Here is a 23072-nt window from a genome sequence, read left to right as displayed (position 1 = left end):
ACAACAATGCAGAATTGCATTTTGTGACCTCTGACCTTGTCCACTCAGTCGAATACTGGCACCTCTGCATCCTGATTTCTTGCCACAGATACTACCAGACCTCCTGAGCTTTTCCAGCAACTTCTGTTTTTGTTTATAACTTGGGTTCATGCTGGTCACTACTCTGGTTTCTATCCTGTTACTGCATCAGAAAAATGGTCAGATCCACCAGCTACAAGGTCAGCTGGCTGTGTGGCTCAGAAGTATCACTTTTGTTTTAGTGTCAAAAGGGAGGGGATTTGAGGCTTATTCCTGAGATTTTAAACACATACCGCAAATGCATCAGTGCAATACTGAGGGAGAGAAAAAAAAATGACCAGATCATCTTTTTTTCAAAGTAACTTTGTTTCAGGGATAAATATTGACTACAACATTAGGAAAAATGGCCCAGTTTTCTTCAAATATCATGTCACAGAATCTGTTACATCCACCAGAGAAGATAAACAAGGCCTTTGTGTAATACCTCATCTGTAAAATGGCACCACCAAAGAGTTGTGCTGGAGTGTCAGTCTGGATATTCTGTTCAAGTATCTGGAATGGAGTGTGAACAACTTTCTGACTCAGAGATAATCCAGGCCTGATGATTCACAATGTTGATTAGCCCCTTCCTGTGCTGTATAGTTCAACAAATTTGGAAATGATGAATAATAATGAAAAGGGAGCTAAAGATTTTCTGCGAAATATTCTCACTTGCAGAATGAAGAGATCATAGGCTATATCTGAACATTTTGATTTGGAACTTTTTTCAAGAAATTGCATTTATATAACACCTTTAATGGAATAAATTTCCAAGAGCAAAGTTTGACAAGAAGCCACATAAGGAGATAGAAAAGCAAAGTATTATGGAATTTTGAAAAAGCCCTGAGAAAAGCTTATTATTCTGAAAAGCTAACTGAGTTTCTCTCTCCACAAATGCTGTGAGACCTAGTGATTGATTTTATCCTTTTCTAGTTTTATATAAGGTGGCCTTTGGTCGAAGAGGTAGTTTTTAAATTTCGGAATGGCAGGCAGTGACTAGTGCAGTAAGGATTGGTACTGCCCCCCAGCTACTCAGAAGGTATGTAAATGATTTAGATGAGGGAACCAAATGTCATAGCTCAAAATTTGCAAATGACACAATGCTGGGAGGAAGGGTAAGCTTTCAGGAGGATGCAGAGATGTTGCCCTGTGATTTGGACAGACCAAGTAAGTGGGCAAATGCATGACTGATGCAATATAATATGAATAAATGGAAGGTAGCATAAATAGGAACCTATGTTTGAATGGCTGTAAGTTGAGAGAGGGGAATATTCAGCAAGATCTGGGTGTCCTCATGCACCAGTTGCTGAAAGTAGGCACACAGGTGCAGCTGGCAGTAAAGGCAGCAAACTGTATGTTGGCCTTCATAACAAGAGGATGTCTTGCTTCAATTATACAAAGCATTCGTGAGGCCACACCTGGAATATTGTGTGCAGTTTTGGTCTCCTTATCTGAGGAAGGATGTTCTTGCTATAGAGGGAGTGCAACAAAAGTTTACCAAATTGATTCCTGGGATGGCAGAACTTAATGTATGAGGAGAGATTGAATCAGTTAAGATTGTATTCACTGGAGTTTAAAAGAATGAGGGGGATTCCATAGAAACCTATAAAGCTCTAACAAGAAGAGACAGGTTAGGTGCAGGAAGGGTGTTCCTGACGGTAGGGGAATCCAGAACAGTGGATCATAGTTTAAGTATAACAGGTAAACATTGCAGGACTGAGATGAGGAGAAATTTCTTCACCCAGAGAGTTGTAAGCTTATGGAATTTGCTACCACATAAAGTGATTGAGGTCAAAAGATTGTGTTTTAATAAAGGAGGTGGACTTTGCTGTTGTAGCCAAAGGGCTGAAGGGACTTGGAGGGAGGGCAGGATTAAGGCATTAAACTCAATGATCAACCATGATCGTATTGAACAGTGGAGCAGGCTCGAGGGGTCAAATGGCTATTCCTGCACCCAGCTTCTATGTTTCTTTGTTAAGTCATGTCTTAAAGGTGAAGGGACATGTAGAGTGGCACAGTGGCATAGGAAGGTAATTCTGTAGTTTAGGGCCTAGGCAACTGGAAGCACCGACCCATTACTCACAGGTTCATTAGTTCGTTTCCAAAACACAGCAAGAACAAAAACTGCAGTTACAGGAGGAGCTAAATAGCTGGTCACCGATTGAATATAATTGAAGAGTTGCCCGCTGTTAGCACTCTGCAATATTGGGATCCATACCAAGCTTACTGCGACCAGTATCACCGTCACAATCCTAAACAGAAAGAACAGGAAACATGTGAGAGGTATCCAAATAGATGAGAGTCAACCTTCCATTATCATTAGTTTTATTCAAGGTGGAGTGGAATCTCAATGCAATTCGAGTCCAATTTGACACAGTTGTCCAACTAAGATACTGAGTACACAGAATATGGTACTGACTGGTGGGGCCTAGTTCTCAGTCTCTGCTCAATCTCAAAGGCAGGGAACAAGCACCACGAGGAAGTAAAGAATTCTGGAGCACACCATAGTCTGATTGCCAGGGAACATCTTTATTTTATCAAAGGATGGATGAGGGACCAACTGAATTAGACTCTGATATGATGCCATTGTGCTGAAATAGTAAGAAGAGTTTGGCCTCAGTGAAAGAATTTACAAGAATCTCCAACAGGTAGATGAGAAACGCACGTTATTCTGTTTTTGCACATGGGTTTGCAAGGCAAATCAGATCAGGCTTGCTATCACAGGATTCACAACATGTGAAATTAAAACATTCAATAAACTTCATAACTGCTCTTTATTCCTAACCAGGCTTTCCAGCCAACCAATCTTGGGCACCAAGTTTCCATCTTAAAAAAAATGAACAATTTATTAACAATGTACTTTGGCAGTAGACATATTAACTGCAAGGCAATCTAATTAATATCTACAATCTAAGCCCAATTTTCTTTGAGCACCAACATCAATGGTGACCAAAGCTGAAACTGTCTGATTATATGAAAAATCCATCTGGTTCACCAGTGTTCTTTAGGGAATGACAGTGTCACACTTAACCAATCACCTTGTGTGCAGCTCCAGACCCAGAGTAGTGTGGTTGACTCTTAGCCTCCATCCATAATGGCCTCGCAAGCCTTTCAGCTGTCTTCAAGAAGGAAAATCACTGCCACGTTCTTGGGCAATTAAGACTGGCAGACACACCCATAACCCTATCATTAATTAAAAACACTTATCAAGCATGAGGTAATTGGTCATAATCCAGGGAAGAAAGGTTCTAGAAAGAGAAAATTGCCACTCTATGTATGGAGAGAAATAACAAAGCAAAGAGGAGGAAGTGGGTGAAAGGATAGGCCAACATAGAATGCCATGTGGGACTGGACTTGGTCAATGGCAACACTCTCAAACTGAATGACATGGAGAAAAGTCTGTGCAAGAAGCAATGCCGTGGAGCAATGGTTTTCTTGCAGGCAAAAGACAGACAATTAAAATGGCAGAAGGATTCAAGTCAGAATCTGTAATGAAGTTCAAGATATGTACTCCAGCTCTTTGTTTTCCAGAACAGATCTTATTGTCTGCTTTCTCGGGGTACCTTTACCTTTCTCTGCTTGGAATATTTAATAACTTAAGAGATGCAATGATCCTTACATCTGCTACCTGCTGCAAAGTATTTCACAGTCCAACAGTGCTCTGTGAATGAATGGATGGTAGAGTCATAGAGTGATAGAGATGTACAATACAGAAACAGATACTTGGGCTGGAATGAGTTCTGTGACTCCGTGAGATTCAATTCCCAACATAAAATCCCTCACAGAGCATATTCCACAAGACCCACCACTGTTCATTCAACATTCCCATGTAAGAGTGGACTCATGCAGAAATAATTCTCGAGAAGCTCTGAGTCCTGCCAGCAGCTGTAATTGTGGGTAGGCAACACTCATGGCAGGCTAGTGGCACCGTCTCGCTTGATTTTCATGTATAGATCACCACCAGGGGTCTTATGGCACAACAGTAATATCCTGACCAGTGGGCCCGAAGGTTCAGATTTAAGTTGCACCAGAGGATATGATGACCATGAAGGCCCAAATGCTAAAAGACTAAATGTAAGCAAGTAGCCAGCAGGGTTGCTGCCCTGTGCAAGATGAACTGATCAGAGACCTGGCAGCTTGACAGTGCCATCACGAGCAGTAGTCAGAGGTGAGGGCGGCAGGGGACCAGTTGCCGACACCATGTAGGCCAAGGAAACTTTATCAAAACTGACACACAGGGAATCACTCTGAGCCAATCGCTGGAGCCAAAGGGAGCTCCTTTACCTGATCACGATTCTTCTTTTGCAAAAAAATTGTAGTTCCCTTGGGGTGAAACTGGAAGGCCACCACCATTCATCTGGGTCAGGGGGAGAGCTGGTTCAATCCAGGGCACAGGACAGGAGATTACATCCATAGCCAGGACTGAGTCTCCAAGAAGCCCATTGTGATTGGCTTGAGGGTCAAAGGGAAGGGTGAGAACCCAAGCCAGGAGCGCACCAGGGTTCCTGGTTTCTCTTCTTGCCTTTGGGTCAATTCATTGCCAGCAAAGGGCCAGTGGTTCTTTAGGGACATTTTGGAATTTAAAAGCTTTCCTCCCTGTTCTGGGAAACCTGTCCTATCCTAATCCAAAAATTGTCCAATAGGAACATGGTCAAGGAGCTACACGACTATGACTGTCCCTGCCAGTATTAATTACACCCCCCTCCATCACCACATCACTCCTCTCATAACATTCTCTTCAATAAAACTGCATTATGCTTTTGTGCTCCTGAGATGCTGCTTGGCCAGCTGTGTTCATCCAGCTTCACACTTTGTTAGCTATTATGCTAACTTCAGTATGGTTTGTATTTAGCTTGCACTATTGAGAAGGGGTTGCTTAGCCTGGGCATCTGGTTTGCAATGCACAGTATAATGCCAACAATGTGTGTTCAATTTCTGCACTGGCTGAGGTTACCATGAAGGTTCTACTTTGTCAACCTTGCTCCCTACTTGAGGTCTGGTGACCCATCAGGTTAAACTCGGCACCAGCTGTCTCTCTCTCTAATGAGAGACTGGTCCTCTCGGACAATTGCTACTTTACGATCCCTGGATTTATTTTGTGCAAATACCTCCTGAGGGTGACACAGTGAATCCTACCTTCCAACCAGCAGTAATTCCCGTTCACTGGCATCCTTCCGAATCTTTCTCCAGATGTCTATTGTAAACAGTGTACTGCTGCTGTTGAATATTGATGTCAGAGATGACATGAGAGCAGCCATTATTACTGCAATCATAAGTCCACGTAGACCTACAATCAGGTTGAAGAGCATCAATAGTTAAGTTCCTGATAGTGTGAGCTTGTTAATGCAAAATGCCAGGCTCAGATTTGACACAGTTCATGCATCATCAGCAGCAGATTGCCTTTATATAACCACTTAAATATTGTCAAATTTCCCAGGGTGCTTCACAGGAATGATTATCAAATGAAATCTGAAATTGAGCCACATGAGGATTTACAACATCAGATCAGCAAATGTTTGTTCAAAGAGGAAGTTTTTAAAATCGTCTTGAAGCAGGAGATAAGGGGAGAGGGAAATGTTTCAGGAGGGAATCCCAATGCTTAAAGTCCAGGCAGCAGAAGGCATGGCTGCCATGGGGGAGTGATGGAAATTGGGAGCACATAAAAGACCAGAAGCAAAGGAATGCAATATTTGCAGAAGGTTGTACAGCCTCAGGATGTTATAAAGAATCGGAGGGCGTAACAGCATGGAGAGATTTGAAACCAAGGGAAATAATGAAACAAAATCAGACCAGGAATCAAAATCAGTCAGTGAATGTAGGCGTGAGAGCTGAACGTTTGAGCTTAAATGTCAGCAGCAGAGCTTTGGGCTAGTGACGTTTGTGGGAGGATGGGGTATGATATAAAACTGACCAGTTGTGCATTGAAACAAACAAGTGAAGAGGTAACAAAGGCATGACTGATAAGACAGGGATAAAGGAGAACAGATGAATAAATGTTTTGCTCAATTTTGTTTTTAATTCACACGTGGGCATTACTGGGTGGCCACCCCTAACTGTCCTTGAACTGCAAGGCTTGCTGGACCATTTCAGGTAGATGCTAAGAGTGAACCACATTGCTGTGGGTCTGGAGTCGTGTGTAAACCAGACCAGAAGAGGATGGCAGATTTCCTTGCCTGAAGGACATTAGTGAGCCAGATGTTTTTTTTTCTCCCTAAAAATCAGCAATGGTTTCATTATCATTAATGGATTCTTAATGCCAGATTTTTTTAAAAATTGAATTTAAATTCCATCTTCTGCTGTGGCAGGATTTTAACCAGGGTCCCCAGAACATTTAACTGACTTTCTGGATGAATAGTTCAGCAATAATACCACTAGGCCATCACCTCCCCATGTAATGGGTTAAATTGTGGATAAAAGAAATAGTTTGTTTCTTGAATGGAGCAAAGACCAATTTCAAACAGAAATTACAAGAGCTATTCTGTGTAACTGAACTCATTCTACAACTGAGCAGGAAACAAGTGAATTGTAAAACTACTTTTACCTATATAGAAATCCTTGTGGTATAGGAGGTAGTGTCATATCCCTACCTTTGAAGCAGGAGGCCAGAGTTCAAGACTTACCTGCTCCAGAGGTATAAATAACAGATCAGAACAGGTTATGTAGAAAGTATCCATAAGCACGGCCGATTGTCATAAAAACCCAGCTGGGTTCACTAATGTGAAAACTGCTATCCTTATCTAGTCTGGCCTACATACGACTCCAGATCCACAGTAACATGGTTGATTCCTAATAAGCAATAAACATCCACATCCTATCAATGTATCAAAACAAATTGTTTTCACTCTTCCGTGAGAGGGGAATTTCAACAATGCCAACACCTAATAGTTCAAATTTTTAAAATAGTTGTACCTGTCACCTGTTCATTATTGCTTTCTGAAAATATCAAATTGTGCACTGTTATAAGTTTGTATCTGATGCTAAACTCCATTGGTTCAACAAACATCTTTTTATTGCGGTGTGTTTGGTATCAGCTGGTAGCAAATTTAATTACTATTGGTAGAATCATGAAGCATAGCAGGAGACCATTCAGTCTAACGTACATATCCCAGCTCTCTCAAATGTATTAATTGCTGCTCTTTCCTCACAGCCGTACAAAATTTCAATTTGTATAAACTGCAACAATTGTTCTCTCTGAGCAAACAAGAAGATAACAATTCTGTCAATGATTTCCCCATTATTATTCCTACTGCAACCATGGGAACTTCGTCCCTCAGGGATCAGAGTATACTTTGCCTTTCTCTGCATGTTCATCTGACCTTGAAACCTTTCTTATGGCTCAATGTCAAATTTCATTTGATAATCACTCCTGTGAAGCACCTCGGGAATTTTGATTATATTAAAGTGGATATATAAAGACAATCTGCGGTTCAATTTAGGGAAAACTTATTCATCTTGTCATTTCCTCAGATCCCTTTGCTGTGTGTAACTGGTCAGCCTCTGCATGGTGGTTTCATTTTTCCAATGCTATCATGTTCTTGTTATTCACTCTTAGAATGTAGACATCACTGTGAAGGTCATTCTGAGCTCTGCATGAGAAGGTGGTTGTGAGCTCCTTCTGAATACAACCGAAGAGTTTGCAAGGGGAGTTTCAGAGAGCATATAAGAGTCAATTACTTTGCTGTGGGCCTGGAATCCCATACAGGCTGGACCAGGAAAGACGACAACAGTGACGCGTCTTTGAGACAATCCAGTGATTTCATGGCCATCGCTGCTGATCCTAGCTTTTTATTCCAGATTTGCAAATTGTATTGAATGCATATCCCCAGTGACAGGACTCATGATTCTGTGTAATTTATTCCAGGTTTCAAGATTACTAATGCAATAGAGTTACCTCTTCCATATTCCTTTCTGGTACATCATGTAACTCATCCTTATGCAATTTCCTTATAATTAAGTTCTGAATTTAAGTCTCAACCAGGACTTGAGCACAACTGATTGTATTTTAATTATTTGGTGCATAACAATCTGATGAAACTGGACGAACGAGTAATAATAACGATTCCAGCCAGACTGCTTTGGGTGTAGCATCCTGTTTGTTGCTATATTATTGTGTTGCCTATCATGTTTTTACTCTTGGGTGTGTGCCTAACAAATTATGATTCCACTTGTAGAAAACTGAGCAATAGCAAATTGGCTGATCAATTGGATTCACATTGCGCATGACGTGGCTATGGATAGTCACCTAGGCAAACATTTTGACCATTACAAATGTAGTGACCCCTATCATCCCACTGTATTGCTGTTCTCCGAGTGGGTGAGTGTCAAGCTGTGTGGAGTTTGCACATTCTCCCCATGTCTGCGTGGGTTTCCTCTGGGTGCTCCGGTTTCCTCCCACAGCCCAAAGATGCGCAGGTTAGGTGTTTTGGCCATGCTAAATTGCCCGTAGTGTTCAGGGAGGTGTACATTAGGTGGGTTACAGGGGGATGGGTCTGGGTGGGATGCTCTGAGGTTCGATCTGGACTTGTTGGGCCAAAGTGCCTGTTTCAACGCTGTAGGGGTTATATGATTCAATGACCACCTCCCAGCTTTAAAGTGATAAACCAGTCTCCAGGGAAGATGGCCACTGCAAGAATGTTTCAAACTCATTTTCTTTTCTCAGCAATATTTTATCAAAGAGCATCAGTGAATTTTCTCCATTTCCTTGCGTATTCTTTTTCTGCAATCTTCAATGATTCTCTATTTTTATTCGTTTTTGACCGTATTCCTATATGAGACTTGTTCACCCATAATCATTGACTTTGTGAGGATAAAAAAAAGAAACTTGTAAATAAAGTTACCATCAGGCATCAGCTCAATCACAAGTTTTGGGAAAGCAATGTTAGAACATCCCACTTCAGTGCCACACACCTTTATACATTCTTCAGGATCAACACAGGCAACTGAATCTGATGTGAACAGAAGAAAATAATGTTAATTTTTGAGTCCTGGTCATAGATTTTATTTTATAATATTTTTTTAAAAACTGTTAATGTTTGCTTATGTAAAGGTTCCTTCAGTGAAAATACTTCCATTTTAATTTCAGTGTTGATATTTCCTCAATAAAATATAACCTGATAACTATACTCCTATTTAGCCCAGCCAATTTAATCTTAGAATTTGGATTCAAAATCTTCTGTCTCGCCATCTCACATGAGCTGAAATCCATTATGTCAACTGTTACATAGTTAGTTACACAATCACCTTTGAGTTCAAAGTTCTGAATTTCAGTCTCAACCAGGACTTGAGCACAAAAATGATCACCAACACTGCAGTGCTGGGCTGAGAGTGTACTGCAGCTTTGGAGCTCCTATCTTTTAGATGAGATGTTAAATTGAGAACTCTCGTCTGCCTTGCTGCATATAAAAATTGCATGGCACTTATCTGACACAAAGTGCAGAGCAAGTATTATGGCCATAAAAATAGATGGCTTAATTGTTATTGCGTTGTTGTTTGTGGAAGTTTGCTGGGCATCTAATTGACTGCTGTATTTCCTACAATGATAACACTTCAAAAGTTATTAATTGGCTACAAAGTGCTTCGAGAAATTCAGTGGATATGAAAAGTACTATGTAAATGAAAGTTTTTATCTCTTTCCATTGTCTGATTTTACTGATTCAGAAATGGCAGCGTCTATGGAGTCTATATAAGTAGCCAGTTGTAAGGGCCACATAGTTTTACATCAACATCTCATCTGCCTTAATTATGTAATGCAGCTTTCGTGTCTTCTTTATTTTGGATAAGCAGCATTGAATTTATATTAGGTGTAAGTTGTGGCTCAGCTGCTGGCATTCTCATATCTAGATCCGAAGTCTATAAATTCAGGCCTCACTCCTTGCATTTGAAAACAAACAAATCCAGGCCGACATTCCAGTGTTGTGGCAACGGAGTGCTATGCTCCCTGAAGTACCATCTTTTGGTTCAGGCTTTAAACCAAGATCTGCCTGTCTCTGCTTAAAAGATCCCACTGTACTACGAAGATGAGTGGGTGCTCTCTCAGTAACCTGGCCAGCACTTATCCCTCTATCAGAGAGGTTTGAATGTTATGAATAATGAATCTGCAAATTTATTAATTATTGCAGATTAGTGACTTTAAGCTTACGATTACAGAAGCATTTCATCACCTTATCCTTTTTCAAAGGAAAATTCCCTTCTGCAATTTAAGGAGAGATGGCTGAAGCTGTCCTTTGAAGGGAATTATATTGAATTTATGGTATTTGCATAGTCTGTGTAATTATTTGTGCATGACGATGACAAGTTCAGTCAACTACAACCTCTGTCAGAAAAGATGCAGCATCAGCTTTAATTTTTTACTGACTGCAGCAGTAGATGACTCAAAATTAATTGCAGATAAAATAGAATGCAAATATCTGCTACCTAATAAGCCTGAGTAAGCATTTCCAATTTTTGCACGAGTAATTTAACTAAAGGCCTTACAATGGAATAAGCTGCTATGGTTTCCAATGGATGTTGGGTGCTGTGCTGAGGTCTCCTCTCCCTTTTTTTTTCAGTCCTCCACAATGTCTAGTTAAAATCAATGTAAGGAGTTGCTTTGAGACTGCAGGCCAGAAAGAGGTCACTTGACCCAACTGATCCTTGCCTAGATTAATACTCTACTCCAGTCAAAAGTCACCTTATCCCTCTTCATCAAACCCTTTCAACATATCAATCTAATTTGGTCTCCCCTTCATGCTTATCTAAGTCCCCCTTAAATGCATTAGTGCTATTTATTGTAGTGATGAGTTTCATGTGGGGTGGAAGGATTTACTCCAGATTTCTCTATTGTGTTTATTAATGGCTACTTTATATTTATGGCCATACTCTCATTCAAGTTGACCCTATCAAACCTGTAAATCTTCATAAAAACTTCTATCTTCTCACTGCTTAGCTGTCCCTTTTACACGGAAAAGAGCTCTAGCCTCTAATATCTTTCTGAAGTTCTCGGATCTGGCAAGATAGTGCAATGTATGATCTAACACAGGTTCTAGGCAAGTTTAACATGGCTTTCTTACTTTTCAATTCTACTCCTCAAGACATGGGCCATGGTGGTTGGATTGCTAAGAAATTTGGGTGGTTTCAGTTTAATGCATTAGCAATAAGTTGAAATCCTACTTCTCTATTAACATTACATTTCCTATCTATTGAATGTCTTGCTTAATTAAACATGTATTTAATGGAGAATGTGTTGTACGACTGTCAATTTTATGCTTAAATTGGAGGTTGAGTTCAGAATACACTGATTAATAAGGAGATCAAGGGTTATGGGGAGAAGGCATGAGTATGGGGTTGAGAAATACATTAGCCGTGACAGAATGACACAGCAGACTCAATGGGCCAAATGGCCTAATTCTGCTCCTATATGTTATAATCTTATGCAAATAGCGTGCTTATATTTATCACAGCAGCTAGAGTCAACAACTATTCTATGCTCAGATACAAGATAAGTTAGATGCAATGCAAAAGGCAACTCATAACTGTCCACTAATGTGTCTCAATCTCAACTGCAAAGGAACATTTACTCCTATCAGTAACTGTTTTCCACATCAACATCATGTGGCTGTGCTACATAAATTAGTCCTGGCTGGATTTGATGTACCACTCCATTCTTTTAGAAGGCATTTGTAAAATATAAATCTTTAAATATTGTTCTTGTAAGCTGCAAATTTCAAACACCCAACAAGAAAGAATGTTATGCCAAACTGGATCATATCTGAGGTGATAGCTGAAGCTGCGTTTTTCCTTAAACCAAGAGACAACAGTGTGGAGCTGCAGGAACGCAGCAGGTCAGGCAGCATCAGAGGAGCAGGAAAGCTGACATTTCTGAAGAAGGGTCCCAGATCCTCTGATGCTGCCTGACCTGCTGTTTTCTTCTAGCTCCACACTGTGTTATCTCTGACTCCAGCAACAGCAGTTCTTACCATCTCTTTCCTTAAACCATGTGGTGTTCTGACACCAAGACAACTTGTTTACACATTTGCTGCTGCTCAACGTGATTTAATCTGTTCAGTGATTTGCTTCATCAGTTTTCTGCTACTTCTTGGAGAATTAATCAGCTCTTTGAGAAATTAAGGATTTGATTGCTTCGATTATGCCAAATTACAAAAAAAAAGAAATTCTCCAAAATCAGAATACCAGTAACAGCATGTCAACTGTTCCCAAACTGATCTCTAGAAGGAGTTGGCCATCATTTACTAAATCAGCTACATTGTATGGCTTCATTATAATATGGTGAGTTTTACGTTTTTATAATGTTCATTATAACAATTGGATAGAGCTTACATTTCTGTGTTCTAAAAACTATGAAATAAATCAATAAATGTTCCGTTTTACCAGGGAAACATTCTAGTAATCTTTTGGAAGGTTTAAATATAGACTTTCGCCTGTTGGGGATTATCCAGTTCTGGTTACCATTCTAGTAATCTGTCCACTTGTTAAAAATCTTTCATTAGCATGCACACCCTTTTTCATTAGAAATTCATATTACTCCATTTATAATGAAAACTACCTATGTATGCTTGTAAGTATATTATCCTAACAACATGACTTGCCATTCACTGGTTCTCTGCCTCTAAGAAGTTACACTTTCCAGTTACCCTTAAGATGTGAACTCCTACATTTGCACATTTGCAGTTCTCTTTTTGACACTGTAACCTCTGATTCACCTTGAATAAGCCACAAATCTTACATATGCACAAATTGATGCCAAAACACTTCCGAAGGGAGGAACTTTAACATATTAGAGACGTGATCTGTTATTAAGATTTGGTTTAATCTCACATAATTCTGGATGGGGGGATTTTTACAACAGCTGGAAATAATGAAATAGTTAAAGTTGTTCATTTGCAGGATAGTTTAGCATTTAATGCATCGGGGTGCAACATAGCTGACCTGTGCTGTTTAATGTTTGCTGAAACTGCACAAAATGTGATTCATATCTGTCTGACAATGTTTTCCATTGAATTGTAATTTGATACAGCAAAGATGGTCATGAGATAAGGAGACAGAAAATGATTGCTTTTAACAAGCTTGAGGGTAATTAGATTGATCAACTGGAGTTTCTGAGCATTTAACATATTTCAGAGACCTGTCTCCACAATAAAATTTATCATGCTATAATGAATCACCAATGACAGTTTACATGCCTAGACGGTTATATATATGTGAATGTTAATGTACAGAATGTGGCAAATAAGAATGGTGAGTCCAGGTGCAGATTGCTAGGTGAAGATGCAATGTCATAGCTGTAATGGAGAGCTGACTCATAGAAGAGAATGATTGAGTGTCCAATATTCCTGGTCACAATGTGTTCAGGATAAAAGAGGAAGAAAAGAACAGGGGAGGAATGGCAGTATTGATAAAGGAGAGAATTGTGATATTGGGAAAAGAAGATGTCAAAGTGGGGTCAAGGACAGAATCTATTTGGATCAAGCTAAGGGAAAAAATGTGCAGTTACAACAAGGTGTGTAGCTGGAGGAACACAGCAGGCCAGGCAGCATCAGAGAACCTTCTGAAGAGTCCCGACTGAAAACATCAACTTTCCTGCTCCTCTGATGCTGCCTGACCTGCTGTATTCCTTCAGCTCCACACTGTGTTATCCTGACTCCAGCATCTGCAGTTCTTACTATCCAAATGTCTACTTACATTGCTTGGTGTTGTCTATCAGCCACCCACCAACTCGTGAAAAGGATGCAGAGGAATAAATTGGTCAGGAAATTAGAGAAGTGCAAAAATTATGGTAATGTTATTATGGGCAACTTCAATTATCTGAATATAATTTGAATAGCAATAATCTAAAGGTAATGAGGGGCAAGACTTCTGAGAGCATTTGAGGGAAATTTTCTGCAGCAGTGTGTTTTCAGTCCAATGAAGCACTGCTAGATCAGGTTTTTGTGAATGAGGTGAGCAAAATGTCAGTCAGAAAACATTTAAGGAACAGTGATCATTACATCATAAGATTTAGACACTACGGAAAAGGTCCAAGAAAAAGCTAATAATTATCAATTGGCAGCATTTATTTCAATGGGGAAAGAAAGAATCTATGCAAAATAAAATGAAATCAATTCTTGGCAAGAAAAGCAGTATTTGAACAATGGGATACTTTCAAAGAAGAGGTTTGAGGGCACAGTCAAAGTCTATACCATGAGAGAGACAGGTAGCATAAGCAAAACCAGTGCTCCCTGGATGAGCTAGAAATCAAAGTCATGATGAAAGAGTGTGTTTATGACAGTTGTCAGGTGGAAAATGCAAATAAAAATCAGATTGAATATAAAAGGTTCTGTGGTAAAGTAAAAGAAAACAAATAAAAGAAGCAAGGAGGGAGTATGAAAAGAGACTGGCAGCCAACATAATGGAGAATCACAAAGCCTTCAGTAAGCATATAAACAGTTTTAAAAAGTACTGAAAGGAGGAGCAGAGTTAATTAAATTTAAAAAGAAGATCTGTGCATAGAGGCAGAGGGAATGGCTGAAGTTTTAATTATATTGTATCAATCTTTACCAAGCAAGAAGATGCTATCCAGATAACAGCAAAAGAAGAGGAAATTCACAATCGAGAAGGGTCTAAAGTTGATAAAGATCTCTACATAAAATGGATAAGATGACAGAACCGAATTGGATGCATCCAAGGGTACTGAGAGAAGTGAGAGTACAAATTGTGAGCATAAATATGACCATTGCCCACAACTTTTCAGACTTGATTAGACTTTGGGGGTGGTACTAGAGGGCTGGAGAATTCCAAACATGATGTACTTATCCACTAAAGATGTAAAAATAATAAACTGCAGGCCAATCTGTTTAACTTCAGTGGTGGAGAAACTTGTAGAAACACAAATTTGAGACAAAATAAATAATCACATTGACAAATCCAGGGTGATTAATGAAAGCCAACATGGATTTCCTAATGGAAAACTATTTAACTAACTTGCTGGAGCCTTTTGAAGATGTGACATGGGGATATTGCAAAGGCATTCAATACAGAGCCACAGCAGACATGCAAGGAAAGTCTGAGTGTAAGTTTGTACAAGATGAATGATGCTTTTATAAAAAAAACCCCTGTATAAAATGTGTGCAAAATCTATGACCAGTAGAACTCTAGTTCTGCCTCAGATGAAGTACTGCATTTTGACTGGGTACTGCACTATAAGAAGAATATGAAGGCATTGGAGAGAGTGCGGAATAGACATACCAGGGTGAGGATTTCACAGATGAGGAAGTTCTATTGTGAAGATATATTGAAGAAAATAGCACTGGTTTTCCTGTTGAAAGTTGAAAGAAGATTTCATTGAGATATTCAAAATCAAGAGGGGCCTAGGCAAAGTAGATAAAGAGAAACTGTCCCCAATTGTGAAAGGATTGAGAACAAGGGGGCCCAGATTTAAAATAATTGGCAAAATAAACAAAGTTAACATGAGGAAAAACATATTCATCCAATCAGTGACCAAGGCCTGAAGTCCACTATTATCTGAAAAGAAGGACTGTGCAAGGTAAGCAGAGAAGGCTGTAAATGAAATTCTCACTTGGAGAGCTAGTGCAGACATGATAGACTGAATGGCCTCCTTCGGTAGTGTAACATTTCTGCAATTCTATGAAACATCTTGACTTACTGTTAAAATTTGGAAGCAGAGTCAGGATTGTAACGATCAACAAAGGCTACATTTCTGCCCAGAGGATAAGGGGGTGTGCAATATTATTCATTTTACTTTGTTTCAGCTGTATATTAATATTGTACCATTTAGTAATATATAATTAACATGCTGGAGCCTTTTGAAGACTTGAGGACATTGCAAAGGTATTTGATAGAGTCCAATGCCAGATGTGTGAGGGTGAAACACAATAAAAAGAATAAGCTGTAAACCATTTTTGGTGCCAAAATGCAAATTCTCTTATAGTGCATAAACTGTCAAAGAAAAACTGCTCAGGATGTAGCAAAAATGACCAAATAAGACTAGTAATGGGGGTGTTGGTATATACAGAATGAAATTATGACTAACAGTGGGAGATAATTTACACCCCCCCCACCAACCCCACCACCTCCCCCCCTCATCTTCCATGGAAAACCAGAAGTTGCAGAATAGGTTTTTAAACTAATATCTGCTCAATATAATACATGGAAAGCCTTGAGCACTAATTAAAACATAACTGACATCATATGTTGAGCAGGATTACCATGCAGACAATATTCTGACCATGTTACTTGTGTTTTTCTGTTTCCAATGCAAGTGAGTATTGATACGATCGCTGAAATGTACTTTCCATGTCATACACACTGTGAAAATGTCCATGACGTGCCAGTTTTCATTTTCACTCTATGTGCGTAAATCATTCACATGGAGTTCCCACTCCTACTGGTTTTTATTTGATTAACTTGATCACAATGGACCATTCATCACCACCAGCTTTAGGCCTGGACAACCAAGTTGCAAATCTGCTTCAACCATGAATAACTAAAATCCATCAAAGCCTGTCAAAGTCAGAAGTTACACGACACCAGGTTATAATCCAACAGGTATATTTGAAATCACAAGCTTTCAGGAGTTGCTCCTTCATTCCATGACAGTTCAAAAGCTTTTGATTTCAAATAAACCTGTTGGACTACAACCTGGTGCTATGTGACTTCTGACTGTGTCCACCCAGTACAACATCAGCACCTCCACACCATCCCTGTCAAGTTATAATCATCAGTGTGCACCATTGTTGAAATTCCAATATTGTCCTATTTATTGTTAATAGTATGGGGAAAAGAAAGGGAAGCAAATAAACTGTTGTTTATTGGGAAGGAATTGGAGTATATAAAGTCGGAAGTTATGCTACAAACATATAGGGCCACATTAACAGTGCTGTATATAGTTTTGGTCTCCTTAGTTGAGAAAGAATACAATTGCATTTGGAGCAGTCCAGTTCACTTGACAAATTCCTATGATGAAGGAATTATCTTCTGACGGAAAGTTGGGCAGATTGGGTTTAGATCTATTGCAGTTTAAGAGAATGAGAGGTGATTTTATTGAAACATATAAGATCCTGAGGAGAATTGACAGGGAAACAAGGGAAAATGGGAGAACACTCTCAGAAATAAGGGATGTCCTAATTGAGACAGAGATGAGGAGATTTTTCAATGGGTCATTGGTCTGTGGAATTCTCTTCCCCAGAAGAGACAGGGTCATTGAATTTTTTTTAAAGGCTGACTTAGATGGGTTCTTGATTTAAAGGAGAATAGGGATAGATAGTGGAGTTGAGGCCATAATCACATCAGTGATGATCTTATAAAGTGGTGAAGCAGGCAAAGGGAGTTAATGGCATACCTCCTGCTCTTAATTTGTATGTTTGTATATGTATGTTCATTTTAAAGGTTCACAGGGCTGCCAAATCCAATCCAAGCTAAGTATCTATCTGTCAGTTGATCGCTATTTTAACAATACATGATATATTCTTAAAGCCAATTTAAGATGACAAGACAAAAATCAATATAATATTTATCACTTTTCAGTTTACCATTGCAAACTGTTGTTTTATGAGGAATGAGACAATGAAGAACAGTCTAATGTTTCTTGCCCTGACTTCCAAAGTACATAGTTTTGAAGTGGGCAAGTTGTGGGTTTTATTTTCTTGACATGTTCTGTGCAGGTGTGCAAAACAATATGTGCCATTTAGGATGGATTTGGCTCAATAATGCCTGCAGAATTCATGTACATTGTCCATACAACACTTGGCTGGATGAACAATGGAGCTGCATACCGAATTGATAGCTATTTTGAATTGTCATCAACAGAATTACAAAGAGACATTTCTTTCCAAATTAATCATGGTATGTTACATTCTCACGCCCAAACTGTACAACTTAGTTTTACATCTAATTTATTGGCACTGCATCTGAAGAAAAAAAACTGTAAGTGGCACTAAAACTTTCAGTAGCAATTTAAGATCAAATGGCATAATGTTTTACAATGAAACGCGACCATAATTTTATAGCACATTACTCGAGTTTATAAAGACGTCAGTGGAACTTTTGAGCGTCAGTTAATTTGATTAGTATTTGCTTGCGTGTGCTTTGCTTTCACAGTATATACCTATACAATGCTTCAAATTTCTTTATATTCTGAGTCTAAATTTCTCAATTGTTCACATTTGTAATAATTGAATTCTTCTCAGTGTAATCTCTGATATTTGCAAGTTTCCTTTTGGTAATGCTGGTGATCCTTCCAATTCAGAGGATCAGTGAAGTTGTCCTTGAATCCCTGTTCTTGCTGTTTCAATTAAGACAGTGAATGTCATTATTTATCATGGACAAATTCGAGTTAGATTTCTGTTATGTGATGTTTTCCAAATAAATCCCTCCTTACAGTCAGGTAAAACCATTTGAAACACAGGTAAAGGAGGAGGCCTCTTCATGTCTGAGTCTATTCTGCCACTAAAGGAGATTGTGGTAGCTCTATTATCAAAGTGTTGGCGCAGCATCTGTGTACTTGTTTCCAAATGTGCAACTGACCTAGTGCCTTTCTCTGCCAATTTTTCTGTAACCCTGCATATTTTTTCTTGTCATATAAGATTCTAATTTCCTTTTGAGTACTCCAATTGAACCTTCCTGTTCGGCAGTATCAGACAACACTTATCTGCCTTTGATAAAAGATTTAAAATTGACCACTGATAACTTCATAAGAGATAGAAGCAGGAGTAGGCCATTCAGCCCATTAAGCCTGCTCCACCATTCAATAAGATCATGGTGATCTATCGGTGGTCTCAGCTTCTCCCATGTCCATTATTCCCATCACCCTTAATCCCCCTGCCTTAACATCGTTGTTTGGCATGTTAGACACATTTTGCAGTGTGAAGACTGACACAAAATAGTCATTCAAGGCCTTGGCCATTTCAGTGTTACCCAATATAAATCCCCCCTTCTCATCCTTCAAGGGACCTGCGCCCACTCTAGCCACCCTTTTCCATTTTATATATTTATAAAAACTTTTCCTTTCTGTGCTAGTTTGCATTCATAATCTATCTTTCCTTTCTTTATTGCTTGCCTCGTGGTTCTTTGTTGCTTTTTAAAGTTTTCCCAATCTTCCTGTTTCCCACATTTCTTGGCAACTTTGTAACCCTGAGCTTTTAACTGGATATCTTCCTTTACTTTCTTAGTTACCCAAGGCTGGCTCTTCCTACATTTGCTATCCTTATTTTTGAATGAAACATACATTTTTTGAGCACTGTGAAAAATCTCTTTGGAATTCTTCCGCTGTTCCTCAACTGTTCCACCATACAACTTGTGTTCTTAGCCACCTCTTTCCTCATCCCATTGTAGTCTTCCTTGCTCAAGCATAAAACCCTCATTTTAAATGATACTATTTCACACTCCATTCGTACCTGAAATTCAATCATTCTGTGATCACTATTTCTGAGAGGACCCCTAACTACGAGATCATTAATTTTGCCCATTCCATTACACAGGGCCAGATCTAAGATTGCACGTTCCCTTGTAGGTTCAACAACATGCTGTTCAAGAAAGTTAGCATGGATGAGTTCTACAAACTCCTCTTCAAGACTACCTCTACCAACTTGATTCGCCCAATCAATGTGCAAGTTAAAGTCCCCCATGACTACTGCCGATCCTTTCTAAAATGCATCAGATATTTCCTGATTTATTGCCTGTACATGGCTGTACAGGTGACTTAGAAAACACCTAAGCTAAAAATTCAGTGGAGGTCTTTTGTGGTACAGTGGTAATGAGCCAGGAGTCTACATTTAAATCCCACCTCCTCCAAACTGGTGTCATGGTATATCCGATCAGAAGTCACACGACACCAGGTTACGGTCCAAAAAGGTTGATTTGAAACCACAAGCTTTGGGAGCAGCTTCTGGCCTTGTACATCCCAATTCAACACTGGCACCTCCACGTCATTTTGATTAAAAAAACGCCAGGGCAAAAATTCTGATGTTTCATGATGACTGATAGTGACTTTTCACACTTAATACACCTTACATGTATGGAGTGGTCATGCTTTTGGAGCGAATTAATTCCGTCGCAAGTTGGAATCGAGAATTAAATTAGGTTTATTGTCACGCATGCTCCACCATCCTGTCCAAACTGGCACGTTCCTTTGACCGGTTTTAAGGGACTTTCAATGATGGAACATTCTAAACGAGCTGGTGGGAAGTGAGGGTGAAATCTCGGGGTGGTACTATACCGAAGCACAGCTCTGTTGCCAGGGTGGCCTTCTGCCGCAGGAGATACAATTTAACGGCTGTCAGAGAAGTCTCCGGGTTTCAGGGAGTGAATCTGTGTGTGTGTGAAGAAAGTGTTTGCCGACTGAGTCAGCTTCCTCCTGCTTTCAAAACACAAAAAATATGGCCCGGACCGCAGGTGAAGGTGTGCCTGAGATACTGTGGGGAGATGAGACTTGAGACCTGGGCAGATCCAGGCGTGGTGCTGTGATCAGGCAGAGGGAGGGAATGCGAGGCGGAGCATCCAACTTGTCACAAATTTTTTTTTGCTTCCTAATGCCATTCAAAATTCCTGCTGTGGTGAACGGTCCTTCCCGGGGCAGACTGCGGAGTTTGCTTCTGGGGCTCTGGGGTTGTATTTTGTTTTGGAAATGGCTCTTTCGCAGTTGCAGTGTCTGGACGAAGCGAATGTCAATTTTCGGACCAATGAATCCAAACCGGACTTTTATTACAGCGAGCCCCAGAGACTGGCGCTGGAGACACTGCTGGTTCACGGCACACAGGCTTTTCATGAATTGCTCACCGGGGAAAACTTGAGGGAATTCTTGTCCGAGGTGGATATTGAGCAGATCCTGAACTCGGTTCGGGATTTCCTACCGGACGAGCCGGACAGCGAGGGGCCGGAGGACGATGAGGGAGAGGGCTCGAACCCGGGATCCCAGGCGAAGTCCCTGTCTCTGCATTACTGGCCTGAGACCTCAGATATAGCCCGGCCCCGTTTGGAGCTGGGCTGGCCGGACACTGGTGCGTACCGCGGGGTGACCCGGGCCAGTGTGTGCACACAGCCCCCTCTGGATGGCTCCATGAACATCAAGGAAATGATCCGGCGAATGATCAGCCAGGCGCAAAAGGTGAGGGGCGGGGGGGGGGGGGGCAATCCCGTGGGAATTTCACAACGTGGTTGGGCTTATCTTTGCAGTTTTTGTAAGGAAGATCCGGTAACGAACTGGAAAGGAGCGAACACCCTGTGTTAGGAAATCCGTCTGTCCCACTTGGCAGAATATCCCAAAGGAACGATGATCCTAAAGATAATCGGTGCATGGAGCACCCCAACACTTTAGTGGGTGAAGCTACGTCTCAAGAGGGTCTTAATGAAATGGGGGTGGGGGGGAGATAGAATCCTAAAACAGCACCCATACTAACCACAGCTTGCAGCATCAGGGAAATAGAAGTTAATGATCTCTTTATCCAAAACATGAAAGAAACATTTCCAATCCGTCATTGCAGCCCATGTGTGCTACCTGAAGACTGTGTAACGTGATCCTTCCATTGATTAGACGGGAAGTTGAAAATAGGGTACATTACGTGCCTTTTTTTTACCGGCCCGGCTGATTTGTACTTTTAAAATGTAATTGGTGTCAGTTATGACATGATTTCAAAGCCCTCACTGTAGCTGTGTTCAGGTAAGCCCGAAAGGATGAGTTCAGACAGTTTTATTTTGTTGGATTTCCGCTTGAATTTGCGAAATGAGAGTCATGTCATCATTGTGGAATACATTTCCGCTGTGATGGTGGGAAAAGTGTCCCATTGACGACAGTGACATAATGGAATAGGCGAGCCTGAGTAGGCGGGGATTAAGATGGTGGGGGATTAGATACAGGTAGTTGCTGGCCTCCGGGGTCTGTGCTTCTATTTCTCTAATCAACACTGTCACAGCGGATCAGTAACTCCATTGCCGGCGGGTTTGCTTCAGACGAGTCTCCTCCCAGCCCATTTACCTGATCTCCACCTTTTTAGCTGACGTTGCTATTCCCTCATCCCACAATAAGTCATCTCATCGCTATTTCCCTCCATAACTTCCTGTGGTAGAGAGTTGCACATTCTAATCACTGAATAAAGACATGTCCACTTATCTCCCTGTTGCATTTGTTAGTAAATTTTGTTCTGTACTTACCAACCCTACTTTTAGATTTTCTCACAAGCAGAATAATAACTTCCGTACCTAACCTGGGCAACATTTTAATTTTAAAGCAGTCCAAAAGGCCTTCTCAAAGTTTCAAGAAAAAGAAGTCGCAATTTGTGAGGTTACGTACAGAAACCTGCCTCAAAGCAAAATCATGCGGATGTTGGAAATCTGGAATACAAAGAGAATGCTGGAGAAACTCCACAGGTCTCAACCATTGGAGGATCTGCCTTTCAAAGAAGAAGTTAAACTTCCTTCCCATGTAATGTAAAATGTAAAGCTGAATGTAGAAGGTCCGATGGCAACTTTTTTGAAGAGGTGCAAGCAAGTCCTCCCCGTGTCCCAGGCAACAGTTAACCTTCAAATAACGTCATGTAAAATCGATGAACAAAGAAACCCCAAAGAACTGCGGATGCTGGAAATCAGAAGTTGCTGGGAAAGTCTGGTCACTGTTTGTGGAAGCCTGTGTGCGAGTTTACTGTTGTATTTCCTACTTTACGAAAATCAATTTTTTAAAAAAGTCTCAATTGGCTGTAAAGCACATCGGACACAGTTTGTGGAAAGCTGTATAAACATAGAAATTCCTTCTTTATCTAATTAGTTTTTTAAATTCATTCACAGAATGTGGGTATCACTGACTACGGCATTTATTGCCCAGAGGGCAGTTATTCCTTTGGGTCTGGATCAGACATAATTCGGATCAAGGAAAAGTGACAATTTTCTTCCCCACAGGACATTAATGAATCAGAAGTTCTTTTCCCTCGACATTCATTTAATTCAAGATTTTACTGAATTCATATTCCAATAACTGCTGTGCTGGCATTTAAACCCAGATCCCCAAAACATTACCAGGATCTCTGGATTAATTG

The 23072-nt window shown here is 40.2% G+C and overlaps 2 protein-coding genes across 4 annotated transcripts in view; one reads left to right on the top strand and one right to left on the bottom strand.

The window, feature by feature from the left end:
- The window catches only part of LOC125462495 (sodium/mannose cotransporter SLC5A10), a 123275-nt gene that overhangs the window by 13819 nt on the left and 86384 nt on the right, over positions 1 to 23072 (bottom strand). For all 3 annotated transcript variants that reach the window (XM_048552579.2, XM_048552581.2, XM_059654090.1), the window contains 3 exons: positions 8895 to 9002; positions 5194 to 5344; positions 2141 to 2309 (listed from right to left, as the gene is read on the bottom strand). In XM_048552579.2, coding sequence (XP_048408536.1) covers positions 2141 to 2309; positions 5194 to 5344; positions 8895 to 9002 — 428 coding nt within the window. The remainder of the gene's footprint in view (positions 1 to 2140; positions 2310 to 5193; positions 5345 to 8894; positions 9003 to 23072) is intronic.
- Positions 20498 to 23072, top strand: part of LOC125462494 (protein FAM83G-like) — a 33407-nt gene continuing 30832 nt past the window's right edge. The window contains exon 1 of the mRNA XM_048552578.2: positions 20498 to 21151. Within this exon, the coding sequence (XP_048408535.2) occupies positions 20672 to 21151 (480 nt within the window). The 5' untranslated portion in view covers positions 20498 to 20671. The remainder of the gene's footprint in view (positions 21152 to 23072) is intronic.

This window comes from Stegostoma tigrinum, chromosome 23, assembly GCF_030684315.1.
Source record: "Stegostoma tigrinum isolate sSteTig4 chromosome 23, sSteTig4.hap1, whole genome shotgun sequence".
Classification (NCBI taxonomy): Eukaryota; Metazoa; Chordata; class Chondrichthyes; order Orectolobiformes; family Stegostomatidae; genus Stegostoma; species Stegostoma tigrinum.
The sequence above is the reverse complement of the archived record's forward strand: the minus strand, read 5'-3'. Positions and strand labels throughout refer to the sequence as shown.